The 22,924-nt window shown below is 42.7% G+C and overlaps 2 protein-coding genes across 2 annotated transcripts; both read left to right on the forward strand.

Annotated features, from left to right (window-relative positions):
- Positions 1 to 2,724: 2,724 nt before the first annotated feature.
- Positions 2,725 to 13,716, forward strand: LOC146199059 (uncharacterized). The gene is made up of 6 exons (XM_084592028.1): positions 2,725 to 2,914; positions 3,240 to 3,364; positions 6,850 to 6,978; positions 7,737 to 7,940; positions 8,946 to 9,509; positions 13,555 to 13,716. The coding sequence occupies exons 1-6, from the start codon at positions 2,725 to 2,727 to the stop codon at positions 13,714 to 13,716; spliced, it is 1,374 nt and encodes a 457-aa protein (XP_084448154.1).
- Positions 13,717 to 14,674: 958 nt separating this feature from the next.
- mRpS26 (mitochondrial ribosomal protein S26) lies at positions 14,675 to 20,580 on the forward strand. The gene is made up of 4 exons (XM_084594544.1): positions 14,675 to 15,095; positions 15,831 to 15,968; positions 19,370 to 19,493; positions 20,301 to 20,580. Exons 1-4 carry the CDS (start codon positions 14,827 to 14,829, stop codon positions 20,490 to 20,492), a joined length of 723 nt encoding a protein of 240 aa, XP_084450670.1. The 5' UTR covers positions 14,675 to 14,826; the 3' UTR covers positions 20,493 to 20,580.
- Positions 20,581 to 22,924: the final 2,344 nt, after the last annotated feature.

Raw genomic sequence — 22,924 nt, forward strand, 5'->3', positions numbered from 1 at the left:
GTGGGCAAACATCCTTACAAGTCAGCTTGCGGCCCCAGCGGAGCCACTGTCACCTTCGCAAGAGGCTGCGTTCCAAGTTATGCAGTCTGTTAGCACGCGCAAAGCTAGCGCGCACACACACTAGTTTCGCTGGTTAGAGCGCTCCCTTCTAGGGTGCCTCGATGCTTGCCCGCTCTCCGCTTAGGGTGAGGACAACCGCGTCGTCTGCTAGCGCGACCACCATTTTCTTGCATACGCTGGTCGCGAGGCGCGCGTTTGCTGCATGACGCGTCTAGATAAAGGAAGCCCCTCTACCAGTGGTAGCTTGAATTGAACTTTGGCTTTGATGATCATTCCTTTTATAGTCTAGATGAAAAGTAAGAGTAAAAATTCGGTGATGTATTCGCTATTTCGAGACGATTAGCGAAAGTGTAGCGGTTATCTTTGTTTTTCGATATGTGATCACGGCGGCCAACTGTTCGCCGTCGTTGTCATACCAGCGCCGTCAACTTTCTATCATAGCGCTTATGTGTGGATATAGCGGAAAGTGAAGTACGCAAAAGAAACAGCTGCATATTCAAGCCCGAACGCATGGCTTGCTTACGTTCACTTACACTATTTTGCAATGGTGGCAAAGTGTGTCATGCATACGCTATGAAGTCAAAATAAAGACTAAAGCGCACGCAAGAACAATTATTTAATACCTTGATGCACAAATATGCTGCGTTCTGTCTCTAGGTGGCTTTCGCTTCTTTGGAGCAACTGGAAGCAGAAAAATGTACAAACCAATGATCAAATTGAGCACAAAGCGAAGGGAAAACAGGAATCATGTAATATGGAAAATCAAAGAAAATAACAGAGCGAAAAGAAGGCATCACCAGTGTCTCGGCAATATTTTTTCCCACAAAATAATCTAAGCGTAGAGGCCAAAAGGTGCACATAAATACTTGATTTGTTCCCCGCTCTCTTTATTAACTACAATGTCGCCTTGGTTAATTTCATTTGTATTAAAGAAGGCGACCGATTCTGCCTTTCAAGTGGTAATGGGTTAAGTGGGTGTTTGAGATGAAGGTCATTGTGTTAGCCGATTGACAGTAGAATTGAATAAGGGGAATGCTTCTGATAAGAGCGTGAGAAGCAGAATTGATACATACACAGGTACACATAACCTGTTAAATGCGAAATAAGTGACCCATGCGGGGCCCGTGATTCAAATGCCACTGAAATGTTTCCGGGCGACCCCCACATTTTTGGTAACGAATGTATGCAATTAGGCAGTGAATCAAATGAGAAATACCTTCCCCTGAATGGGAAATTCGTTGGTACAGCATTTTGCTTCAGTTTCTTTCATCAGTCTGCCTTATTTTGTTCAAAACAGGATTCATCAAAGTGAGCCTGTACGAAAAATTTTTGTTGGTATTATAAATGCATTATTCTATGAAAAATAAGATTAAATTACGAAAAATCAAGAAAATCACACAAACGCACACTGACATGCATATAGCTTGACCTCCGCACACAAGCACAAAATAAAGATGTACTTCACATTAATTTTTTTTTTCACTTCAATGCGCTACTTCCGTGACATAGGATAGGCGATAATAAATGTCTTGAATAGCATAGTTTTCGTGAAGAACAAAAGTATAAAATATCTCAATGCGACGCAACGTACAAAAACAAAGCCTAGTGTATCGCATGCTATTCTGAGCTCCGAGGGTCACATAATTTTCACGCTGCCAGATGCGCCTTTCAAAATTAAGCGGGCTGCGAGGCTTTTTGTGAAGTAGGCGCGATGAACTGCTCTTCAAGCTTCGTTGCTGAGAAAGATCGTAATTTTTTTACCAGCCTGAGCCTTAATTTGTAATGCTAAGTGCGCTGGAGGATCCATATCGCTCTCGAGCTCTAAGAGATTACGTCCGTCTACAGCGATCAAATATCAGAAGGCTGTAAAAGCATGTTATGGCACCTCCGAAAGGTACACAAAATGGTATGTCTGGTAATCAGAAACAGTCGCATAGACAAGCTTACATAAGCCTGAAAATGAATTTAGCACTGCAGAGACGTCTGGTACTTACGCTGCATATGCAAGGGTAGTTCGTCGGCTGCCAGTTGTCCGGCTTCATTTTCACAGTCCATAAAAGAGGTAGTTTTTGGGCTCGGAAAAGAAAACATTCTCCGGTAATTTTTAGCACTGTTAGTGTACTGGGGAACGCAGCACCCAGCAATTCTGCAGACTATGTGAAGGATTCCGCTTTCCGTGTCTAGCGTGAGCATCCGCGGGACGGCGGGAGTGGAATGCAAGAAAATGGCGGCGGCGCCTTCCGATAACCGGTTTTGGCGGCGACGACCCCTTCTAAGAGTGGCGCCACCCTCAGCGGAGAGCGGGAGCGCATCGAGGCACCCTACTCCCTTCTCCTCCCGTCGAGCCGCGCGTCGTCATTGGTTAGGTCCCATAGAAGGCTCTCGAAAGGTCTTGCACGGGTGATGCTATATTCACACCAAATCGGTCTAGGGGCGGGGCCTCCGCTTTTCACGTGACCACTGACGTCATGACTATGAAAAAAAAAACAAAATAAAAAAGCGCTAAGGGCGGGGCTTTTGCTTTTCACGTGACCACTGACGTCATGCCTTCGGCAAGAAAAAAACATAAAATAAAAAAAGCGCGCTCCGCGCGCTCTTTTCGGCTGTTCATCCGCGCGCGCTCTTCTCGATCTTCTCTATCCGTTCCACTGTTTCCTCGCGACCATGAGTGATGCTCCTGAACGTCAGGAGCTCATTCTGCGACGCTATCTTAGCGACATACATGAGGAAGGAGGCTACTGGCATGGATACCTGAAATGCGAAGATGATTTAAAGAAGTTGGAGAGATCTCTAGCGGCTGGCAACGTAAAGTATGCTGTGCGGACTTCACGAGAGTTTGATGCGTCATCCAAAGGTAAGTTCCTTTCACAGTAACGGACTTCTAGCCAGTAATATATGTATGTGTACGCATGCAAGCATCACTCTATTTTTCTTTAGCCATTTAGCTGCAGCACGACAGCAGAAGGCTAGAATTAAGGCGAGCTGTGTAATGCTGTAATGTGAACTTTATACAGTACATATAAGAACAATAATTTCGCTTTTCGTTTGTAGCAAGGATTGAGCAAAATTTATTTGCGTGTGTGTGCGCGCGCGCGAGACAGAGAGAGAGAGTGTTTGTGTGTGCGTGCGCGCGTCGGGAGTCATTTATACGAACCTGATAAATGCATGCCTATTTTCAGCACGATATATGTTCTCCATGATTCATCATGGCCGAAAAATTCTTATGGATGTGCCTTTCCGGGTAGAGAGAGAAGTTGTAAAAGTCTGCATCCTCGGCGAAGAATACTGGAAGAGTGACAAAGCGGTACGTGCAAGATTTTGAAATTGGTGATGGTTATACCTAGGTGATTTTCTTTTTTTTTTAATTCAACTAGCATTCGAAATTTAGCCTTTCACCTGTGTGCCTCTAACTGCCTGTAAATATGCACAAATCTGCGTGCATATATATATATATATTTCTTAGGTAAAGCGCGCGGGGAGAAAAGATAAAAAATGTGTGGCAGCAGCTCAATGATGTTAATTGCATTTATTATTACATATATATGTAGTAAAAGCGGTATTATGCATATAAATTAGTCGGCTGCAGAAATGCAGGTCACGAGAAAATAATTTTTTTCTGTTAAGTTCCGCATGTATGTCACAGCATATATGCGGGTCTACTTGTATCTGTTTGACACCAGTAATATGCATTGGTCTTCGATTCCATGACGCGTCCTGAAAAGTTTCGCCCCCGATAGTGCAACGAGAATTCGAGTTTGATGCCAGGGCATCGACCGCGCCAACATTCCATGACCATAGATAGTTAAGACCCCCAACCCTCTGCTTTTTTTTTTTCTTTTTTTTTTCTTTTTTTTTTTTTAAAGTGAGTTCTCGCCGTCGGCCGCGGGGTGCCGGATGCATTGTGTACACCGCTTCAGTTTGCTGACAGGAGCCAGGCGCCCATCAGCTTGATGGCGTAGGTGATTTCCTGTGCTCAGTGCAGGCCGTTGGCTGGCTTTCGTGGTAACTGGAAACGCGATCGAGGGGCCGCCGGTCCTAGCTGTAACTGGGCTAGCAATCAGTGTGCTGCCTTCAGCACGAGGTCAACGATCGTTCACTGCTCGGAATTCCTCGGGGGCTCCGCGCACACCTTTCCTTCCTTCACAAGCAGCCGGAATAGACGAATTCGTCGGCTGCTTGTTGATGGCCTCCGGCGTTGTTAGAGTTCGACGCGCGCGGGCTTAGTGATATATGAAACTGTCCGGCCATCATCGCGATATCGATCTTTCACACACACACACACACACACACACACACACACACACACACACACACACACACACACACACACACACACACACACACACACACACACACACACACACACACACACACACACACACACACACACACACACACACACACACACACACACACACACACACACACACACACACACACACACACACACACACACACACACACACACACACACACACACACACACACACACACACACACACACACACACACACACACACACACACACACACACACACACACACACACACACACACACACACACACACACACACACACACACACACACACACACACACACACACACACACACACACACACACACACACACACACACACACACACACACACACACACACACACACACACACACACACACACACACACACACACACACACACACACACACACACACACACACACACACACACACACACACACACACACACACACACACACACACACACACACACACACACACACACACACACACACACACACACACACACACACACACACACACACACACACACACACACACACACACACACACACACACACACACACACACACACACACACACACACACACACACACACACACACACACACACACACACACACACACACACACACACACACACACACACACACACACACACACACACACACACACACACACACACACACACACACACACACACACACACACACACACACACACACACACACACACACACACACACACACACACACACACACACACACACACACACACACACACACACACACACACACACACACACACACACACACACACACACACACACACACACACACACACACACACACACACACACACACACACACACACACACACACACACACACACACACACACACACACACACACACACACACACACACACACACACACACACACACACACACACACACACACACACACACACACACACACACACACACACACACACACACACAGTAAAGATCTTTGCTGCATGGTTCGAGTGGCCTTATGGTATGAAATAATCATGCAGTCAAATTGCACGCACAGGGTTTATATATCTAATACATGATGGCATATCTCAATAAGCTCGCGCTGCGTGGTAATTAATTGTCTATATACTTATTGAACTGTGTCGTTTTCTCAGAGCACTAGAATTAAACAACTTAATTCTCGATCCCCTAAATATGTATACCTTATTTTTCAGTTACCACCATTAATGTTGTCAAATCCATTGAGGTCAGTTACTTGCATATATACAAAACGGCTAGAAATATCAGTTTTATTCTATGTGAAATATATATATATATATATATATATATATATATATATATATATATATATATATATATATTTGCGCGATCATGCACATTGGCGAGCCCGTAACTCTGCGGCCCGCACACTGTGTCATCGCTGCCTTAATACTATGTTTCATACTTGTAAACGTGGCGCGGTTCAGGTGCCCGCAGAAACAATGTGTGACAGATACTGCGTCTTAACCTTCCTCTGAACCAATTATTATTATTGTTCCCCCACTTCGTTTCATTCCCAAATGTTTACTCCATTTTTATTGTCATTTACATCCTCAACGGCCCGTGGCGCCTTCCTTTAGCGTTATTCCCACGACCGCTTTGCCGATTCCCACCCGCACTGATTTTCAAAAGTTGGCTTCTCCTCGCTACTCACAAGCTCTGTGGTTAGGCCATTCTGCTGGGTGCTATTGAATCGTTTCTGGCCGGTATACATATTTTTGCCTCCGAATTACTTATTTGCCTCATGTAATTCATGTATTTGCCTCATGTAATTACATATTTGCCTCCGAGTGCCTGGTCATGGCCAGGCGCTCTTTCCTGTAACAAAATTGAGGTATGTTCACTGCAAACAAAAATAAGTCGTTTTCTGGAAGGAAAAATGAGACTGCAGATTCACTTTACTATATCTGAGCTTACTATATATATGTATGTATGTATATATATATATATATATATATATACATATATATATGTTTGTGTGTGTGTGTGCAGTGAAAAGGTCTATTGAAAGCCACTGTAACAGTTTGTATTCTCACTGCTGACTTAGTGGTATATTTGCTTTGCATTATCTCAATAATTTAATGCAGATGCTGATTTTGTGATTTTCATGTGCATGAACAAAATTCCCTAAACCATCATCAGCTAGAGCACTTCTTTTCAATTCACCACAAGATAGTAACCATCGAATTACCCTAATTTTGTCAGTCACAACATTCTTACTGCACATTTCTTTCATAAATTAATGACTTCAACTGTTGATAATCAGTTATCAAATGATAGTTCGTAATAGTGTGTCAAAGCGCTAGGCCACGTAATACTTTGCTTTCTTTTTCATTATAAGTGCACCGACAGGATTTGTCACCGGTCTTCATGTATTCGTACAGTTTTACAAGAGGATGCAATACTGATTTCCACAAATTGTATATACATTTCAGAGCCCGGCTCCAGAAGACTGGACAAAGGAAACCTTTGAAAAGAAACGGCTCAACATCCAAGGAACAAAAAAGAAAGGATGCCCAGCAACCTTGAGTCTGAAGTGGATTCAAGCTTTTCCTGACTTCAAGGTATATTTACAGCAATATGTACTAGACAGGCTAAAGAGCAAGATCTCTAGAACTTATCTGTATTCTTATGCTGTCCATTTGCATTCACACACTATAGTATGTGGGCCAAGTTCTGTGTCCATTATCCATTAGCATATTTACTGCGCAGAAGCCATTGCCCACTTCCACAAAGCATTTCAAGAGACAAGAGCTTTGGCCGCTGAGAAGAGAATCTATGTCGCGATTGCTTGCTACTCTTCTCATTGTAACAGTTTTTTTTTTGGCAGCAATCAAACAGTAAAAACTAACCATTATTCTTGTGCTCTAATTAAAGCTCGAAACATAGAATGAAATGAAAGCAAATTTTACATTTAGCTAGCAGCTCTTACAAGATGTGCATTTCTTTTGCATCAAGTAACAGTTGCAAATGGCCATGTGGCATATGCTCTACTCCCTGCACATTCCCATGTGTCCGGATGTCTGTCCATTTAAAGCCAGTTAATTGTGTGCAGCCAGCAATAGTCATTCGACCTTTAACCTTTTATTTTTAATGTATGTGAGTTCAAGCATACCACAGAGCATGCCTCTTCACTTAAGCTGCTCAGTAATTTTCTGTAGCCAAGTCGTATCCTGAAGACGTTAACTACTTGCTTGATTCACTTCTTCCCTCGCATAGCAAAACCTGGGAGATGTGCACTGGTCGCATTATCCTATGTTGTCTCCTACAATTTTTACTCATGGCTTAATTCGTAAATTGATTCCTGATAATATTTTTCTAGGTGGACATACCCCAACCGTGTGGTCGCATTAAGGCAAACGGACTAAAACCAGAAAAGATTAACAACCTCCAAGAAGCACTTCAAGAAGCAAGAGCTGTGGCCACTGAGGAGAGAGTATATGTTGCTATTGCTGACTGCTCTTCTCATTGTAATCATGGCTTCAATGAAATGGAGGGTTTCAGCCAGACTGTAGATAAGAGTTTAGTTGAGCGAATAGGTGTGCTGGTGAGGGAAGGCATCACATCTGTTTCTGACATGAAAAAGTGCCTTCATTACCATGTGCATGATGTGCTTTTTCCAGGCAAAGAGAAACCTGACAGCAGTAGCAGAGCATTTTTCCCTACTGCTAAGGGCATTAGCAACCACATCCAAAACACTCTTCGGAAAGACCGCTTCAGCACTGTTGACCAAACAAATGCACTGAATCTGGTCACAAGAATTCAAAATGAGCAACCTGAAAGTTCAGTACTTTTCCGGCCATATGCTGTAAACAAGAGTGAAAGTAGTTGCATGTCTGATAATATGGAAGAGAGTGTTGCAAGTGAGTGTGAGCAGACACTGCTTTTTTGTTATCAATCAAAATTTATGAAAAATATGCTTTCAAAATATGGAAGTGCAGTTATCTGCTTAGATTCTACACACAAAACAGGTGATTATGCCCTCCCCCTTTTTCTTCTCGTTGTGAAAACACCATCAGGCTACACAACTGCTGGTGCATTTATTGTGCACTTTGAAACTGCTGCTTTCATTGCTGAAGCTTTGAATGTTTTCAGAAAATGGGCTGGTCATCTTTCACCACAATATTGGATGGTGGACTACTGTCAAGCCGAGATGAACGCCATACGGCAAACATTTCCTGAAAGTAAAATATCAATCTGTGATTTTCACAGGTGTCAGGCATGGCATAGGTGGCTCCGCAGAACAGAAAATGGTGTTTCACATCCTGGCGAAGCTCTGAACCTTATGAAACGTGTAGGCAATGCTTGTAATGCAGGTGAATTTCAAACAGCATTGGAAGAACTTATGTGTTCGGAGTATTGGAAGAACGAAAAGTTTCAACATTATTTTGAAACAGTTTGGCTTGATGTGAAGGAGCTTTGGGTTCTTTTCTACCGCCTTGAATATGATGTTGTTCTCACAACAAACAATGGCATTGAGGCGCAAAATAGAGTACTAAAGGCCCACTACGTGAAAAGTGCAAGTGGGAAGCGATCTCTCACTTCCCTTGTTACTATGCTGATACATTCATACCTTCCAGACTGTGAAAAAAAATTTGTGGAAGCAGAAATGAGGCAGTCTGCACTTTACAGACAATACAGCGAGAACGTCCCCGCATACCTTCATGGACGACCTCACAACTTTATCAAGCATATGTTGAGGAGGATTGTAAATGCAGAAGAATACACACAAGCTGATATAGTTGCGTTGCCTACTGAAAGAACATTTTGTGTCCGTTCTGAGAGAAGTGGGAACATTTCTCACACTGTTGACTTTAGCAAGCCCACTTGCACTTGCCTTGACTTCCGTAAACATAAGTACCCCTGTAAACATTTCTGTGCCATTTTTAAATTTGCTGATGGGTATTCTTTTTTGTCATTGCCTCATGCCTACCTGAATGGGCCACATATTATTTTGTCATTGCCTCATGCCTACCTGAATGGGCCACATATTACTTTGGACCATTCTACACCAACACTTTCATCGTCCTGCAGTGATGCTGAGGCAGATGAAAACTTAACAGAAACCTCTGGGACTACAGTGTCTGAGCCAGCAGTTCGTACAGGGCCTTCAGAAATGCATAAAAAAATTGTGGAAGGTTGGGAAAAGTGCAGTTCGATCCTCTATCATTGTCATGATGAGGAAGTTCTCTCCGAAATGAATGATTTTTTTTACTATGCTTTCAGAAGGCTAGCCAGTTCTGTGCCAGAGAGTTCTGGCTTGCATGTCCGAAGTTCACCGGTAAAAGGATGTTCATCTCTGAAGCCTCTCCCTAAACGAAGGCGGCTACACGACAAATAACACCATTACAGTTATTGGCTCAGAAAGGCACAGTCGTGCCCTGTCTCTCATTTCATCAAATAATTGAGCATTTTTTTTTTTTTTTTTTTTTACTGAAGAACATAGGACGATGCCTTAGTAACCTGTGATTCTGATAATGGTGCCTTGCAAAGTAACTCAGGGGACGAATTTAGACAGGCAAGATAGAATAATAGGACTAAAATTTTATATGGTGAAAATGAAAGTAACACTTAAAAGGCTAGGGTATCAAACAGGAGTTTATGATAGGTAGCAAGGACCTGGAAGTAGTTAGGAAATATGGCTTCTTACTACAGGTATAGCAACCGCCTGTCGCTTCGATGGCAGTCAAATAACTTGAAAAATAAAATTGACTTGAAGAACAATTGGCAGGTACTAGCTCTCAGATCATGAATGGCAGCTGACTATAGTAGTATCCCTCAAAAAAAGTAAATAGCATATATGATAGCTGTATCTTTTCGGTACTCACCAATTGAGCAGCAATAAGGAGGCTAATAAAAAGGGTTCAGCGTAACTTTTAGACAGTGCAGACAGCTTGGCATAGAAAATGATAGGTTTAGCACTAAGAGACAGGAAGTGAGCAGAGAGAGTGGCCAGGAATAAACGTGAGTTATCAATATTCTAGTCGAAACCAAGAAGAAATAAACATGATAGGGCATTTAATATTCAGGCAAGCTAGCCGATGATCGCTATAGGGTAACTGACTGGATTTCAAGAGAAGGTAAATGTCACAGAGGGAGGCAGAAAGGTGAGCAGATGAGATCAAGAAGTTTGTGAGGACTAAAGTGGGTGCAGCTGGCACAAGACATGGTTAATTTATTGAAAGTACATATATAGCATAGGCCTTTGCCCTGCTGTGGGTGCGGTCAAGGTGATGACAATGGTGTGCAAATTGAAAAACACGCATATAATACTTCCAAAAAGAAGAGTGTTTACCATGCATACTTAGTCACAAGTACTGTATACCATGTGCGGATTATCCTTTCTTTAGGCTGGTTTTTACAGACAGTGCAGGCTATATATCTGGAAATTACAGCAAGTTTCTCATGTATTTTTTATTGCATGCATAGTGCATATCTGTTTGTCTTTTAATTTCTGTGCATGGCTTCATGTTTTGTACTCTTTGTAATGAAATTGCATATTCCAATGTAAATATAATCCACATAGTAAATAAATTTGAATTTTCAATGACTTCGAAGTCTTCTCTGCATATATCATGCCGTCTTGAAGAAGAGTGAATCGATTGTTTTTACTTGCATAGAAAAGTTGATGCATGGTGTGAAAGCTACAGGTACTGTATTATCTGCTAAACTTATGAAGGCTATGGTGTTATGCTTTCAGTTCTGAGATTTTTTTTAACTATATATATCAGGCAGAAATCTCCACCAGTTAGGGTAGAGTTTATGAAAAAATCCTCAGTTGGTTCCAGCTTGAGCCAGTTAGGTCTAGAATATCCCCACGAGCTTCACTAGCTGGTCAAGAGTTTTGTCCGGTTTAAAAAAAAAATTAATTGTTTAAATTACATTCAGAATGATCGAATTAGAGCAGGCATCTTTGATGAATGCTGCTGTGAGAGACATGGTAAACATTTCTTTTATAATTAGCTTATCAGCTCAGTTTAATTTTATTTATTTCTTTTTCTTAACGGTTTAATTAATATTGTTAAGTGGAAGCAAAAGCCCCGCCATATGATATTGAAGAATACATGAAACGTACCTGAGTTGTAACTAGAAGGAAATATATGATGGACAGGATCAACAGCATAAGAACGGACAAGGGGTACAAAATGAATAAATTAATTTCCCGAGAGTAAAATGGATATATATGTACGTGCCAGCTGGTGATTTCAATGACGACCGTTTTGTGCATGATCTAGGTAAGTGCCGACGAAACGCCACTTAAAGGTATCCTGCAACAACACTCACATGAAGTGCACATAATAAGTTTGTATCATCATCACTCACATTTCTATTGCCCCAGCTGTGAAGCTGAACGAGATTCGCGCGCTCTTTCGGTCAAGACATAGAAAATAAGGTAAATAAATAGCTGGACAGACTGATTATGTTCGTAAGGAATTTTAAGTACCCGCTGCTGGCTTGCCACAACAAGTGCAGGGTACACAAGCGGCCGTTATAGCTCTAAAGTAGAAGCAGCTGACGTATACCTTGGCGACGCCAGCATTGAAGGACTCTGGCGACGCTTTCCACGCGGCCGCCGCGCCGGAGTTTCTTCCCCCCCCCCCCCCCCCCCGACGCTATGACGTCAGTGGTCACGTGAAAAGCGGAGGCCCCGCCCCTAGACCGATTTGGTGTGAATATAGCATCACCCGTCTTGCACATTCCAGACCGATGAACCGCCGTCATCCCCGGGCAATGGGAAAGAGGGTGACGGCAACGCGTACAAAGCTACGCGCTCTCTCGCGCGGGGAAGGAGGTTTTTCTCTAACTTTCCATACGGCGCCGCGTGGGCCTCGCGCCGCGCTGGCTTAATAAAAATGTGCGTCGATTCCGTGACAACAGGTCTGGTCACCTGGTTCGCCAGTTTGCCGGCTGAAAACTTGCCGTTTAAGTCTTTTTCTAAATGTGGTATCAAAATATAATCCCTCTGGCGCTGTGGTTCCCGTTTCAGGTCGATTCAGATAAAACAAAAATTATCTTGCCCTGTTGACGAATTGCAGCCTTAACCATTACATTGTAAGAATTGCTGGTGTTTTGGTCACAGTGGCGGCAAAGTTTGCAAGTCGGCTACGCGCTGCTGTGTTAGCGGCGGTGATCATGCATCAGACCTTTGCACTTCCGAGTCGATTAGCTGCTGCCTTTCCCACTGCGATCACACAGCTGACGACCATTCTTGCCCAAAGCGTTCTAATAACTTAATGCCTTAGATATCACTCGACGTGACAGGTGCTCGCGAGCGGATGCTTTTGCTGGACAGAAGGTAGAGTTGGGGCTCAAATATTGTCCCCACGACCCCTCCTGATGTTGAGGCAAGCATAATAAAGTCGGTTGTTGCTGGTGTGAGTGACCGCATGGTGAGTACGTTCAACGATACGTTACTGTCACAAGTAATTTTCGTGTAGGCTGCTTCACCGGCTATAGGTACCCTAACCCCGTCTTTCTTTGACAGCGCTCTAAAATTCGAGCGAATCATACCCCGCTCAGCCGTTCCCTTCATTTTTTTTATTCCGCTACATATTACAGAAGTTCCCTTTCACTGGTTCCTTGGCCACTGTGGCATTTCACCTAATGCGAAGACCGATTTGTTAGCAAAGACCGCCCTTGGCGGACCATTATTGTCCCGTTCGTCCCAAATATTGCATGCTTACTAAACACGCTTTCAATGCATCCAACATCTCCACTACCTGAGCCACGAGCCATGAGATTACCAACACCTGGAATTTCTTGGAGTATGCGGATGTGCATTTCAAGGCAATGTGAGGTGTCCACGACTCTTTGCATTACAGGACACCGCATCTAAATCTTTATCTGCGATCAACCCAACCTTTGTGAGTCTTGTGGCGAAATCTAGAACATAAATCCCTGTTTCCTCTCCATTGTTTGTTTCTATCCATTGAATTTATTTGTATATCCCTCTTCTCGTCTAGGCCTGCTTCTACATCTATTCCGATTCTCCTATCCTTCAGGGCGAGGGCCAAGGAATATGGCCTGAAACTAGTGTGCGATTCCATTCATCATTATATAATCACATGAGGGAGATTCCTCTGTTAAAATGAGAATTCATTGCCTTTTCTTTTACTTTTGATTTTTTGTTCATACTCTAGCTTAAGACTCGAAATACCAAAATACTCCACTCGATCCTTTGCCACGAGCGTTTTGTTCTGCAATGCACCATGGGCAATCCCCTGCTGTGGGTATGTACAATTACGACTGATGACGTCATCACCATCATCATCGTCATTGATCTCTTCTCTGGTCTCACATAGGGGGATTGACCAAGGCTCAGTGCAGGTGCAAGAAATTAATACATGATCCGTGCTTAATAATAATAGCCTACAATATATAACTTGTGAATTAGTAATCAGAGTTTGAGAAAAACTCTTGGAAAAATTTTGATGTGGTAGCGATAGTAACAAAGAAATAAAATAAAATAAATATGCAAATAAAACTTGTAAGTAAAATCAAGACAGAGAAATGTTAACAAAACAAATATTCCAGTCGCAATATTATACCTATGAGGTAACTCACACACAAGATTTAGGACGTGCCCTTTGACGGTTGCAATAAATGAGAAATGGATAGCAATTGTAAACGGCAAGCCTAAGCAAACAAGAGGAATTTCCAAATAATTTCTCCTCCGAGAAGCAAACTTCTCTCAGGAGAGGATGTAATGCATTGTAGTTTCCCCGTCATCGCATGATACACAAAGATTTTACGAAGTGAATTCAGAACGACATAAATAAGGATTGAGGCAAGGAAATCTGTAACGCAAGAGCGCCGTGCAACACACTATCATGCTATGCACTGCACATCTTTGTCCCCATCAACTTCCATCTAGCGCAAAATCTTTCACACGCCCTACTCAGTTTGACTAAGCATTTCCAGTTTTTGGTATTTTTGGAAGTTGAATATTGAAGGTAATTCTGAGATAGACATCCTTTAAACGGCGGCCGCATAAAGAATCGTGTGGCACCTCGTATACTCACCAGTGAATGAATGAATGAATGAATGAATGAATGAATGAATGAATGAATGAATGAATGAATGAATGAATGAATGAATGAATGAACATTATTTCTGTCATCATGGGGCCTAAAGTGCTGCTTTTGCCGCATTCGAAAAACGCGCGGCTGCCTCCTGCCAAACCCGACGATGATGATGCTCGTCAGCACATCTCGTGCGAGAAACCGAATGCTGCCAAATGAAGACCTCCTTACGGGCAGCCGCAGTGTTAGCGCATCAGTCGAATGCGCATGGCGGCGCTCACTGTGCGGGTGGTGCTGGCTACGCTACTATAACTACGCCGTAGTCGGCTGCTGGGATTCGCGATTTATAGCCCGCGAAGTTATTTTCAGCGGCGTACAACTGAATAAGATATGCTTAGTTCGGTGCTTTCAAAGGCGGCGTTGCTGCCTGTGAGAAATGGCACTTACGATGTGGCCCTCCACCGCCTCGATGCTACTTTCTTGCTCGGCCACCAACAAGTTCGGTGGAAAAAAAAATCCAAAGGAATGAAGCCTCGCTGGATGCCGATAGCTCCCACCAAATTATTTAAGATCAATCTGGGCCCGCCAGCGGATCCGGAAGAAATTGCTGTGCTTCAACGGATGCATGCTGCCTACCGCACTGAAATGAAGGCGATCAGGTGAGTACCTTTTCTGGTGAGATCGCACGCCAGTGCGACGTATCGTACCTTTCTGTGCTCGTGAAAACCTTTTTGAAAAGTGGAATGCGGTGAACTTCGATGATGTACGGTGTTAAAACGCGATAGACAATACTGACAATACTGAAATTAATCCGCAGCCCTCGATCCACTGCGGTGCCTCTTTCGCAGATCGATGATTGAGAAAGCTCCTTTCCTTTCCTAACAAACAATTATTATTTTGCTATTAAATGTTTTGGTCAGATTTGGTTTTGCTTATTAAGTTTAACTTCCCCAAAAGTTTAGGCTACGAGGAGGGCACCTAAAGTTTCGACCACCTAGGGTTGGTCGTTCAAAGTGCACAAACATCGCACAGTACACGAGCGCTTTGCTTCTCGCCTCCATCTCAAATCAGCCACCGCGGCCATGATTTGATCCTTGGGTTCAGCAGTCGAGCGCCCTACCCGCTGAACCACCGCATGTATGCGCGCTCGTGCGTATTTCTGAACACATTTTACCTCGGCCTACTATGTCCCGACTATATAGCGTGTAAATTGCGTTAGCAGGATTATTTTGCGCCTGTTCAACATTGAGCGGCAAGTAAACTCAATTGTTGTTTTAAATAATGGTCATAATATGCCGAAAATGACCTTCGATTTCATTGGGCAAGTGTTTTCTTGTGTGCTTTTTTTTTTTTTTTTTAAATCAAGAAACATGCTCTCTCTGTTTCATTTTAAGGAACTACTGGATAGAAGAAAACCGCAAGGACCTTGATTTGGCTGACAAGCACTCAGCTCTATCCCAAGAAGAAGAGCGGGAACATGAACGCCTTCTTGAAGAAAACGAAAAAGAAAATCAGAGAGTTGCAGTGCTAAGGTATTGTCTCTCAAAGGACATTACTTCTTACACCTTACAGTTCTTACTGTTTTACACCTCAAGTACATTATTCATGACATAATGGGAAGTATGTTCGTTCCTAAACGCTTAAGGGGCATCTTTTATGCATAGATACGGAATTATAATGACGAAAAGGCCACTATAGACAAAAATGGTGCTTTTGTAAGCTAGACAGAGCCAGGAAATGAAATACAAGTTCTCCATCATTGGCCGGTCTCGCAAAGTTGTGTGTATTGACACCAAATTTTGGACATGGATCCCAGAGTTTATACTAAACTGCCCTTAACTTTAAAACTAGGAGCAATCAGTTCTTGTCACTAGTTTTGAATGAATGGCTAAGAAAGAAAGGCTGTCGACGTCGAAACAAAGAAAGCTATTCTTAATGAACTTGGTCCAGGAGCAAAGAACTGCGATTGTCTAAGAAAAGTACAAGATTTTGAGTGCCAGCATAAGTGCTGACCTGACGAGAAAGCACCTTCAGAAAGTGACCTGCATGGATGTTGAAGATGCGTAGCTGAAATGGTTTGTTGATGCCCGGTCCCGAAACATTTCCATCATTGTTTCGCTGATGCTGTCCAACGCAAGAAACTTTGCTTCCATATTGGACTTTCCCGATTTCAGCCCGGGCAGTGGTAATGGCTGGTTACGTCGTTATAAGGAGTGCCATGGAACAACAGAGCTCAAGACCATCGCAGGCGAAGCAGCCTTGTCAAACATTGAAGGCATGGATGCTTGGCTCTCTGTGAACATTCCAACAATAGCAGGCAACGCTCAGCAAAATGTGTACAGTGCAGATGAAACTGCACTCTTTTATTAGGTGCATCTGTCAAACATTCATGTCGTTAAAGGAGCCACGTGTGTTGGTGGAAAGCACAGTAAGCTTTGTGTTACCATCCTATTGTGCACACGCATGGATGGCAGTGACAGGTAGTTGCCATTTGTCATCGGGAAGTCTCATAAGCCGAGGTACTTTGGGACTTGTGTTCCAGTCCACTACAGACACAACAGAAACACTTGGATGACGCGCAAATTGTTCGCCGAATGGCTGCCAAAATTCGACCGAGATGTGACGAAGGAAAACAGGGAGGTCCTACTTGTTCTCTACAGCTGTTTGGCACTCCATGTGCAGCATTTCCTGTCTGCGGTGGCCACACTTTTCCTGCCACCGAATGCGGCCTGAAAGATTTAGCCACTGTACATGGACATCATTCATGCACTGAAGGTTTTTTTATCGTGGCACGTGATCCAGATACTGATAGCAATTGAGAAACCAGGTGCCGATGCCCCACTTCGGATCTCTTAATTTGATGCTGTGGGAATGCTTTAGGCCTCTTGGACTGAGCTAACTGCAGAGAGCATTGTGAATTGCTTCCATAAGGCCCAGAAACAACGTAAGAAGTTGTCGAACAGCCTTGTGATCTGACACAAATTGATTTGTGACAACGCATCGTTGGCATGCAACTGGGCATACTTGATGCTGCTTGGAAAGACTTCTTGGGTGCTGAGGATGATGCATAGATAACACAGCCATCACTGGCGATACCATAGTGCATGAAGTGTGAGCAACCAAAAAGGCATTGAGTATGCTGATTTGCCACTATATGCTGCGAGTGCTACAGCAGTTAGCTACGTCGCTTCCTTGATGCAGTTTATTGGCAGCAAGGGCCTTGGAGAGGAGGACATGGCCCTCCCTGGCCAAGTTAGAAAATACTGTGATAGGGTGTGCTTTCGAAAAGCAGACGCCGATAAGACTTTTTTAAAGAAATAAACGCAGTCTTTGATTGATATTGTATTTTCGTCCATATAATATGAGAAGTCTACTTACTACGAACTTCGGATATAACGAACACAATCAGCGTGACCGTCAGGTTTGTTATAAACGGGCTCAACTGTATTTATGCACACCTTGAAAAACATCTGGAAAGTAACATGAGGTGATCTGCAGCGAGACTGTGGTGTACATATTATATATTGTTATAGTGTGGTGCATTTTTATATTGTTGTTCCCTAATTTTGTTATTCCTGGATGCATTGGTCAGAATAAGTAACCTAACCTTATTCTCAAAGCATTGTGATGGCTAATTTTGTTCTTTAGTTTAACCTTTGCTAATTTCGCTCTATATCAGCCATGTAATGCATTTCTTTTAACCTTACATTGCACTTAGTAGCCTATATTTTGTGATAATTCTTTAAGCTGCTGTGCTAATGATGAAGTAGCACTAATGATCATGCTTTTTGTACTGAGAGGTAAAATTGTGCATCGCAAGAGTCTTATATGAATGGTAGTCCTACATGTCATGCTCCTGGCAAGCTCCTACACATTCTTACACACTAATAGTGTTGAAAAGCAAAACAACCTTCGTTGGTGACTGACTTCTTAGTGTCATTTTAAATCACTTCCTGGCATCTTGAAGTGACCAATTGCATGGGATGCTTGTTAACGTCTTGTCTTTTGTTTGCATTGAGCTCTTTCGAATTTTTCTGATGACTAGTGCGACTTCTCAGTGAGCTCGTAATTACTGCTGGCATATTGTGTATGGTGTTCATTGCCTATTTCATTTCATTTTATTACCTTAAAGACCCCGTTAAGGTTATTGCATAAGGGGTGGCATAGATGATGCGCGGCAACACTTTGTCGGAGCATCAAGGGACACACGATGCCAGCGATGTGGTGGGGAAGGTCGTTCCAGTCGGCTGCTGTTCTCGGAAAGAATTTTTTAAGGCGAAAGCCTTTCTAGGCTTAGGTATACACAGAAAGCGTACTTCCGCATGAGGTGTCTAGCCCTGCTAGCGCTTCAATGAATAAAGATAGAAAAAGAATGCATGAGATAGGGGAGGAAAAAAATGAACCCAGAAGCCAGGTTTGATTATTGTAGAATAATTAGTTAATTAAGATCATCAAGGAACCTATAATTTGGGGGGAGAAATATGCAGAAGCTTGGATGATGATGTCACATCCGGCGGAAAGACGTCGAGTCAGTGTAAGATCTCACAAAATGAGTAAAAAATGCTGGACTTGTGTCGAACTAGATAAAAGGTCTAATTAATCGTAATTAATACTTAAGATATACAAAGGACTTATAATTGGGGTCCATTTGGGTCAAAAACTAAGAAACTTGGATGATGACGTCACATCTTACAAAAAGACGTGGCAAATGAGTACAAAAAATCGCGTAAGGGTTTTTGCCTTACCGCGCTTAAGAGGTATCTAAGTGCCTCCAACATATTTTTTTATTATTATTTATATGAATCCAGTGTTAATGCAGTGGAAATTCTTTGTATTTAAGGATAAAGAGATATGAAATTCATGCATCTTCCTATGTTGGTGTGTTAAAATGTGTTTGCTGCATGGGCATTGTTGTGTCTATTAATACTGCCAGAATGGAGAGGAACAAACTGGAGCAAGAGAAGAGAGTGGAAGAGCTTCTCCAGAGGGAAGCAGATGCCAAGCTCAAGATTGAACAGCTGAAGCAGTATGTGGACGAAATTGTCAGGGTTGAAAAGGTACGTTTTGCACAGAACACTGAGGCAGCATTAGCATGCTCAGGTTCAAGTTTTTTCAAATGAGTGTCGTTTTGGATAATCTGTAGCCTGACTAAAGTGAAGCATAACAGTGTTCCCACGAAAAAGAAAAAAAAAAAAGAAAAACGAATAGTGAGAATTAAAACTTGCAGTTCCAAAGTTGGAGCACTAGTGAAGATACTGTAAGGGACTGCTTGTATCAAGATCTAGAGTGAATAAAATTTGGAGGTGTAGAGTACACTTGGAGGTGTAGAGTACTGTGTTCTGTGTGTTGAGTTTGACAACACATAGGCAACAGGCAGTCTTTTTGCCAAACACATTGCATGTTAATCTTGCGGATGTGTTTTCTGCAGTGAAGGGCATTCCATGTCACAGGGAAGCATTGGAGATTTCCTGGAAAGCTTTTTAAATGTTTCAGAAGGGGGTAGCTAGAAAATTGCCTTTTTCACTCTGTACAAAGTACTTACTACTTACACCAATTGAAAAATGGCTGGCACTAGCAGCTGTTTGCTGCAGAGCTTTTCTTCGGCTTTAGGCTAACTTGGAGTGTAATGTGCTGCTGCTAAGTAATGCCCACTGTTGTAAGATGCTGACACTGGGTTATCTTTAATTAAAAGGAATGATAAAGAATTCCATAGGTGAGGTCATGTTTATTTTCAAGTTTCCCCAGCTTTGTACATCTGCTGTTTCATAATACGAAACACTAGCAGATAGATTTTTCACTTTTTGCTCCTTGAGCATAATGTGCTGCTGCTCTGTATGTTGCAACAGTGTTCTTTTTGGTTGCAGGAGAGGAGTGCTACATACATCACCCTTGAGAAACTCGACGAGGCCATTGAGTTTGCCATTGAAAACCCCATAAGTTACAGCTTTGCCATTGATCCACAGGGAAAAGAGATCTGGGAAGGCACGCCCCACTATGAGGTGTACAAAGAGGGACCTGCCTTAGCCTACGCTTTACCCAAGAGAGTACGGTTTTGACTCGGTGACCAAGATGATTCATTGAGCTGGATTCTTGTAGAGAGCGGTATTAAAATTGTAGGAATTTCGTATTGCTGTTTCTCTTTGTGGTTCTTGTTGATGGGTGAGGTGGGCACATTCTCCACTGCTTCTACTGTACAAGATTCATGCTTTTCCTTTCTTCGTCATTGCGAGAGTGGGGCCTAGGCTTGGATCTCATTCAGTAGTCTTTGCAGAAGGGTGCGCTAGCTCACTGGGCTTGCCAAAATGTAGTCTTATATGCATGCCAAGTCAGGTGCCTAAATTTAAGTTGTAATTGCTTTATAGTATGACATAGACATATTTAATTATTATTATGGACGAAAAATGTGGAAGCATCAACACTAGGTTTAGTATCATATTCACATTCCTCGGCTCTCGAGCAAACCCTGCAAAATGGAAAGGTGTCCAAGGTATGTAATAGCCATCAGCATAAAAAGAACAAGTGATATAAATTCATCTGAGACATCCCAATTACAGCACATCTCGGCTTGCATGCAGATTCAGAACAAACCCTTCATGCATGCTATCATTTTCCTCGGGAACAATGAGATTTCAGATTTGTAGGCCAATGCAAACAGTGGCTTTCTGATTCGAAGTGGATCAGTAATGGAATAATTTCAAATGCTTCTCGCTTACAAAAAAAATTGATTATTGCAAGAAACATTTTCACCCCCTAGTGGAGGATGAGTCAAGCTTGTTGCAAGCCAAGTATCATTTTTGGCTCCTGTAGTGTGTTTTTTTGTTACTCTGTGTCTAGTTTGCAGCAACTAAGGTTCTTCAGCCAGCATATGGTGGTACTATAGGCGTTAAAAGGCTATTCTGGCTAGAACATCGTAAAAATAAATACCCACTGCGGGGTTGAGACCATATATCCCCCCAACATTAAAAACCATTATACACACATGCACGCAGGCAGATGCACAAAAAAAGGCAATGTGGACATTAAAGCTTCGTCACCCACTCGAGTTGTGTTGTGTTGGCACTTTGCAGAGATGGCATTGGAAATGGAAAAAGCTAACTTGTCTGCCAGCTCCTGGTTTTGATAGCTATTTAGCAGTTGCTGTTTTTGAGCAGTGACTCCATGGGCATCTGTTAGACATAAGTGGTGAGTCCCTGCACACCACTCTACTCGCAAGATGGATTGTAAATTCGCACACAGTAAAGAAATTAATGCTACATAGTGCACATTTGAAAAAATAGCTGCTAAGTCTCAATTTGCACAAACGTGTACAAAGCATTTTGAACAGTTAAAACAAAATTAAGATTTTATATAAAATGCTTACTTCACAGTCGCCCTTTAATTGATGGAAATATTTTCAACACAGACTTTTAGCCATTTTGCAACATAGGTATTGGCAAATACACTACATGTGGTGCTTAGTAAAACAAAGCTTCAAACTTTGACATGTTTCATTTCATATTAGCTGCTGTAGCTTTGTCTCACTATGAGCAGACCTTGTCTTTCATTCGGAATTGCAATGTAGTTGATGGAGTCAAATCTGCTAAATGCTTCATTCAGATAAGTGGTCGCTGTTTGCAAACAGACAGCAAACAAAGCTGAACATGCGAAATACAGCATTGCACATTAAAGGCTTAGATGAGAGTAAACAATAAATTTTTACAACTGCGGTGCCCTCACATGTAGGACATTAGGCATATATGGGTAAATACAATGATTAGAAAAATGCCCTTTAAAAAGGTTTCAGACACTGCCATTGTGTTCTTTTTCTCTGCATGCAAGCTATTCATATGTATCGAACCAGCAGCAGTGCAAGTAGCAAACTTGCATTAGCTTTAAAAAATGTGCGCTCAGTGATGTTGTGGCAGATATAGAATACCCAAACGATCTAATTTTTTGATGCTGCATGTGCAGCGGTTTCTAACCATGACACAATAAAACCGCAAATTACCCACACTGGAGGGCATTAAAACAAACTTGAGAGCTCAGACATTCCCTGACCCCGCTCTCGCGAAAAGGTTTATTGCATTCCACTAATAGTGAGAGGTTATATTTTAAAAATATTGTTACGATGAAATAGCAAAGGGGTGTTTATTTACAGTGATATGGCAGTGGGATAAGGTGAAGCCTACTAGCCCCAGGCACCAACGCTTTTTCCTCTTCTCCCGGACCATGACAACCCTTCGTCGTCATCAGTGGCGTGACATTTCCCCCCTACTCAGCCTAAGCCCTCTGGGCGTGTTCATGAGTCGTGCGAGGCTGACACGGCTTCAAGCGGGCAACATGACATAGTTCGGTTTTGGCAGACCGACGACCCGATGCTGTCAGGCGGGCTATTGCATAAGTTAAGTCACTGATGCGTTTGACAACTACATATGGTCCGTCATAGTGGGCCAAGAGGTTTTGATGTAGGCCACGGCGCCGAATTGGGCGCCACAGCCAGACTAGATCA

This window comes from Amblyomma maculatum, chromosome 2 (genome assembly GCF_055883805.1).
Source record: "Amblyomma maculatum isolate TAMU_Amacu chromosome 2, ASM5588380v1, whole genome shotgun sequence".
Lineage (NCBI taxonomy): Eukaryota > Metazoa > Arthropoda > Arachnida > Ixodida > Ixodidae > Amblyomma > Amblyomma maculatum.

Excerpts from the sequence above, each read along its gene's own strand:
- LOC146199059 (XM_084592028.1), top strand. The coding sequence starts at position 2,725 with ATGAGTGATGCTCCTGAACGTCAGGAGCTCATTCTGCGACGCTATCTT. Across the intron at positions 6,979-7,736 it reads AAGCTTTTCCTGACTTCAAG|GTGGACATACCCCAACCGTG; the intron begins GTATATTTACAG and ends ATATTTTTCTAG. Across the intron at positions 7,941-8,945 it reads AGACTGTAGATAAGAGTTTA|CGATCTCTCACTTCCCTTGT; the intron begins GTTGAGCGAATA and ends GCAAGTGGGAAG.
- mRpS26 (XM_084594544.1), top strand. The coding sequence starts at position 14,827 with ATGCTTAGTTCGGTGCTTTCAAAGGCGGCGTTGCTGCCTGTGAGAAAT. Across the intron at positions 15,096-15,830 it reads ACTGAAATGAAGGCGATCAG|GAACTACTGGATAGAAGAAA; the intron begins GTGAGTACCTTT and ends TTTCATTTTAAG. Across the intron at positions 15,969-19,369 it reads CAGAGAGTTGCAGTGCTAAG|AATGGAGAGGAACAAACTGG; the intron begins GTATTGTCTCTC and ends TAATACTGCCAG.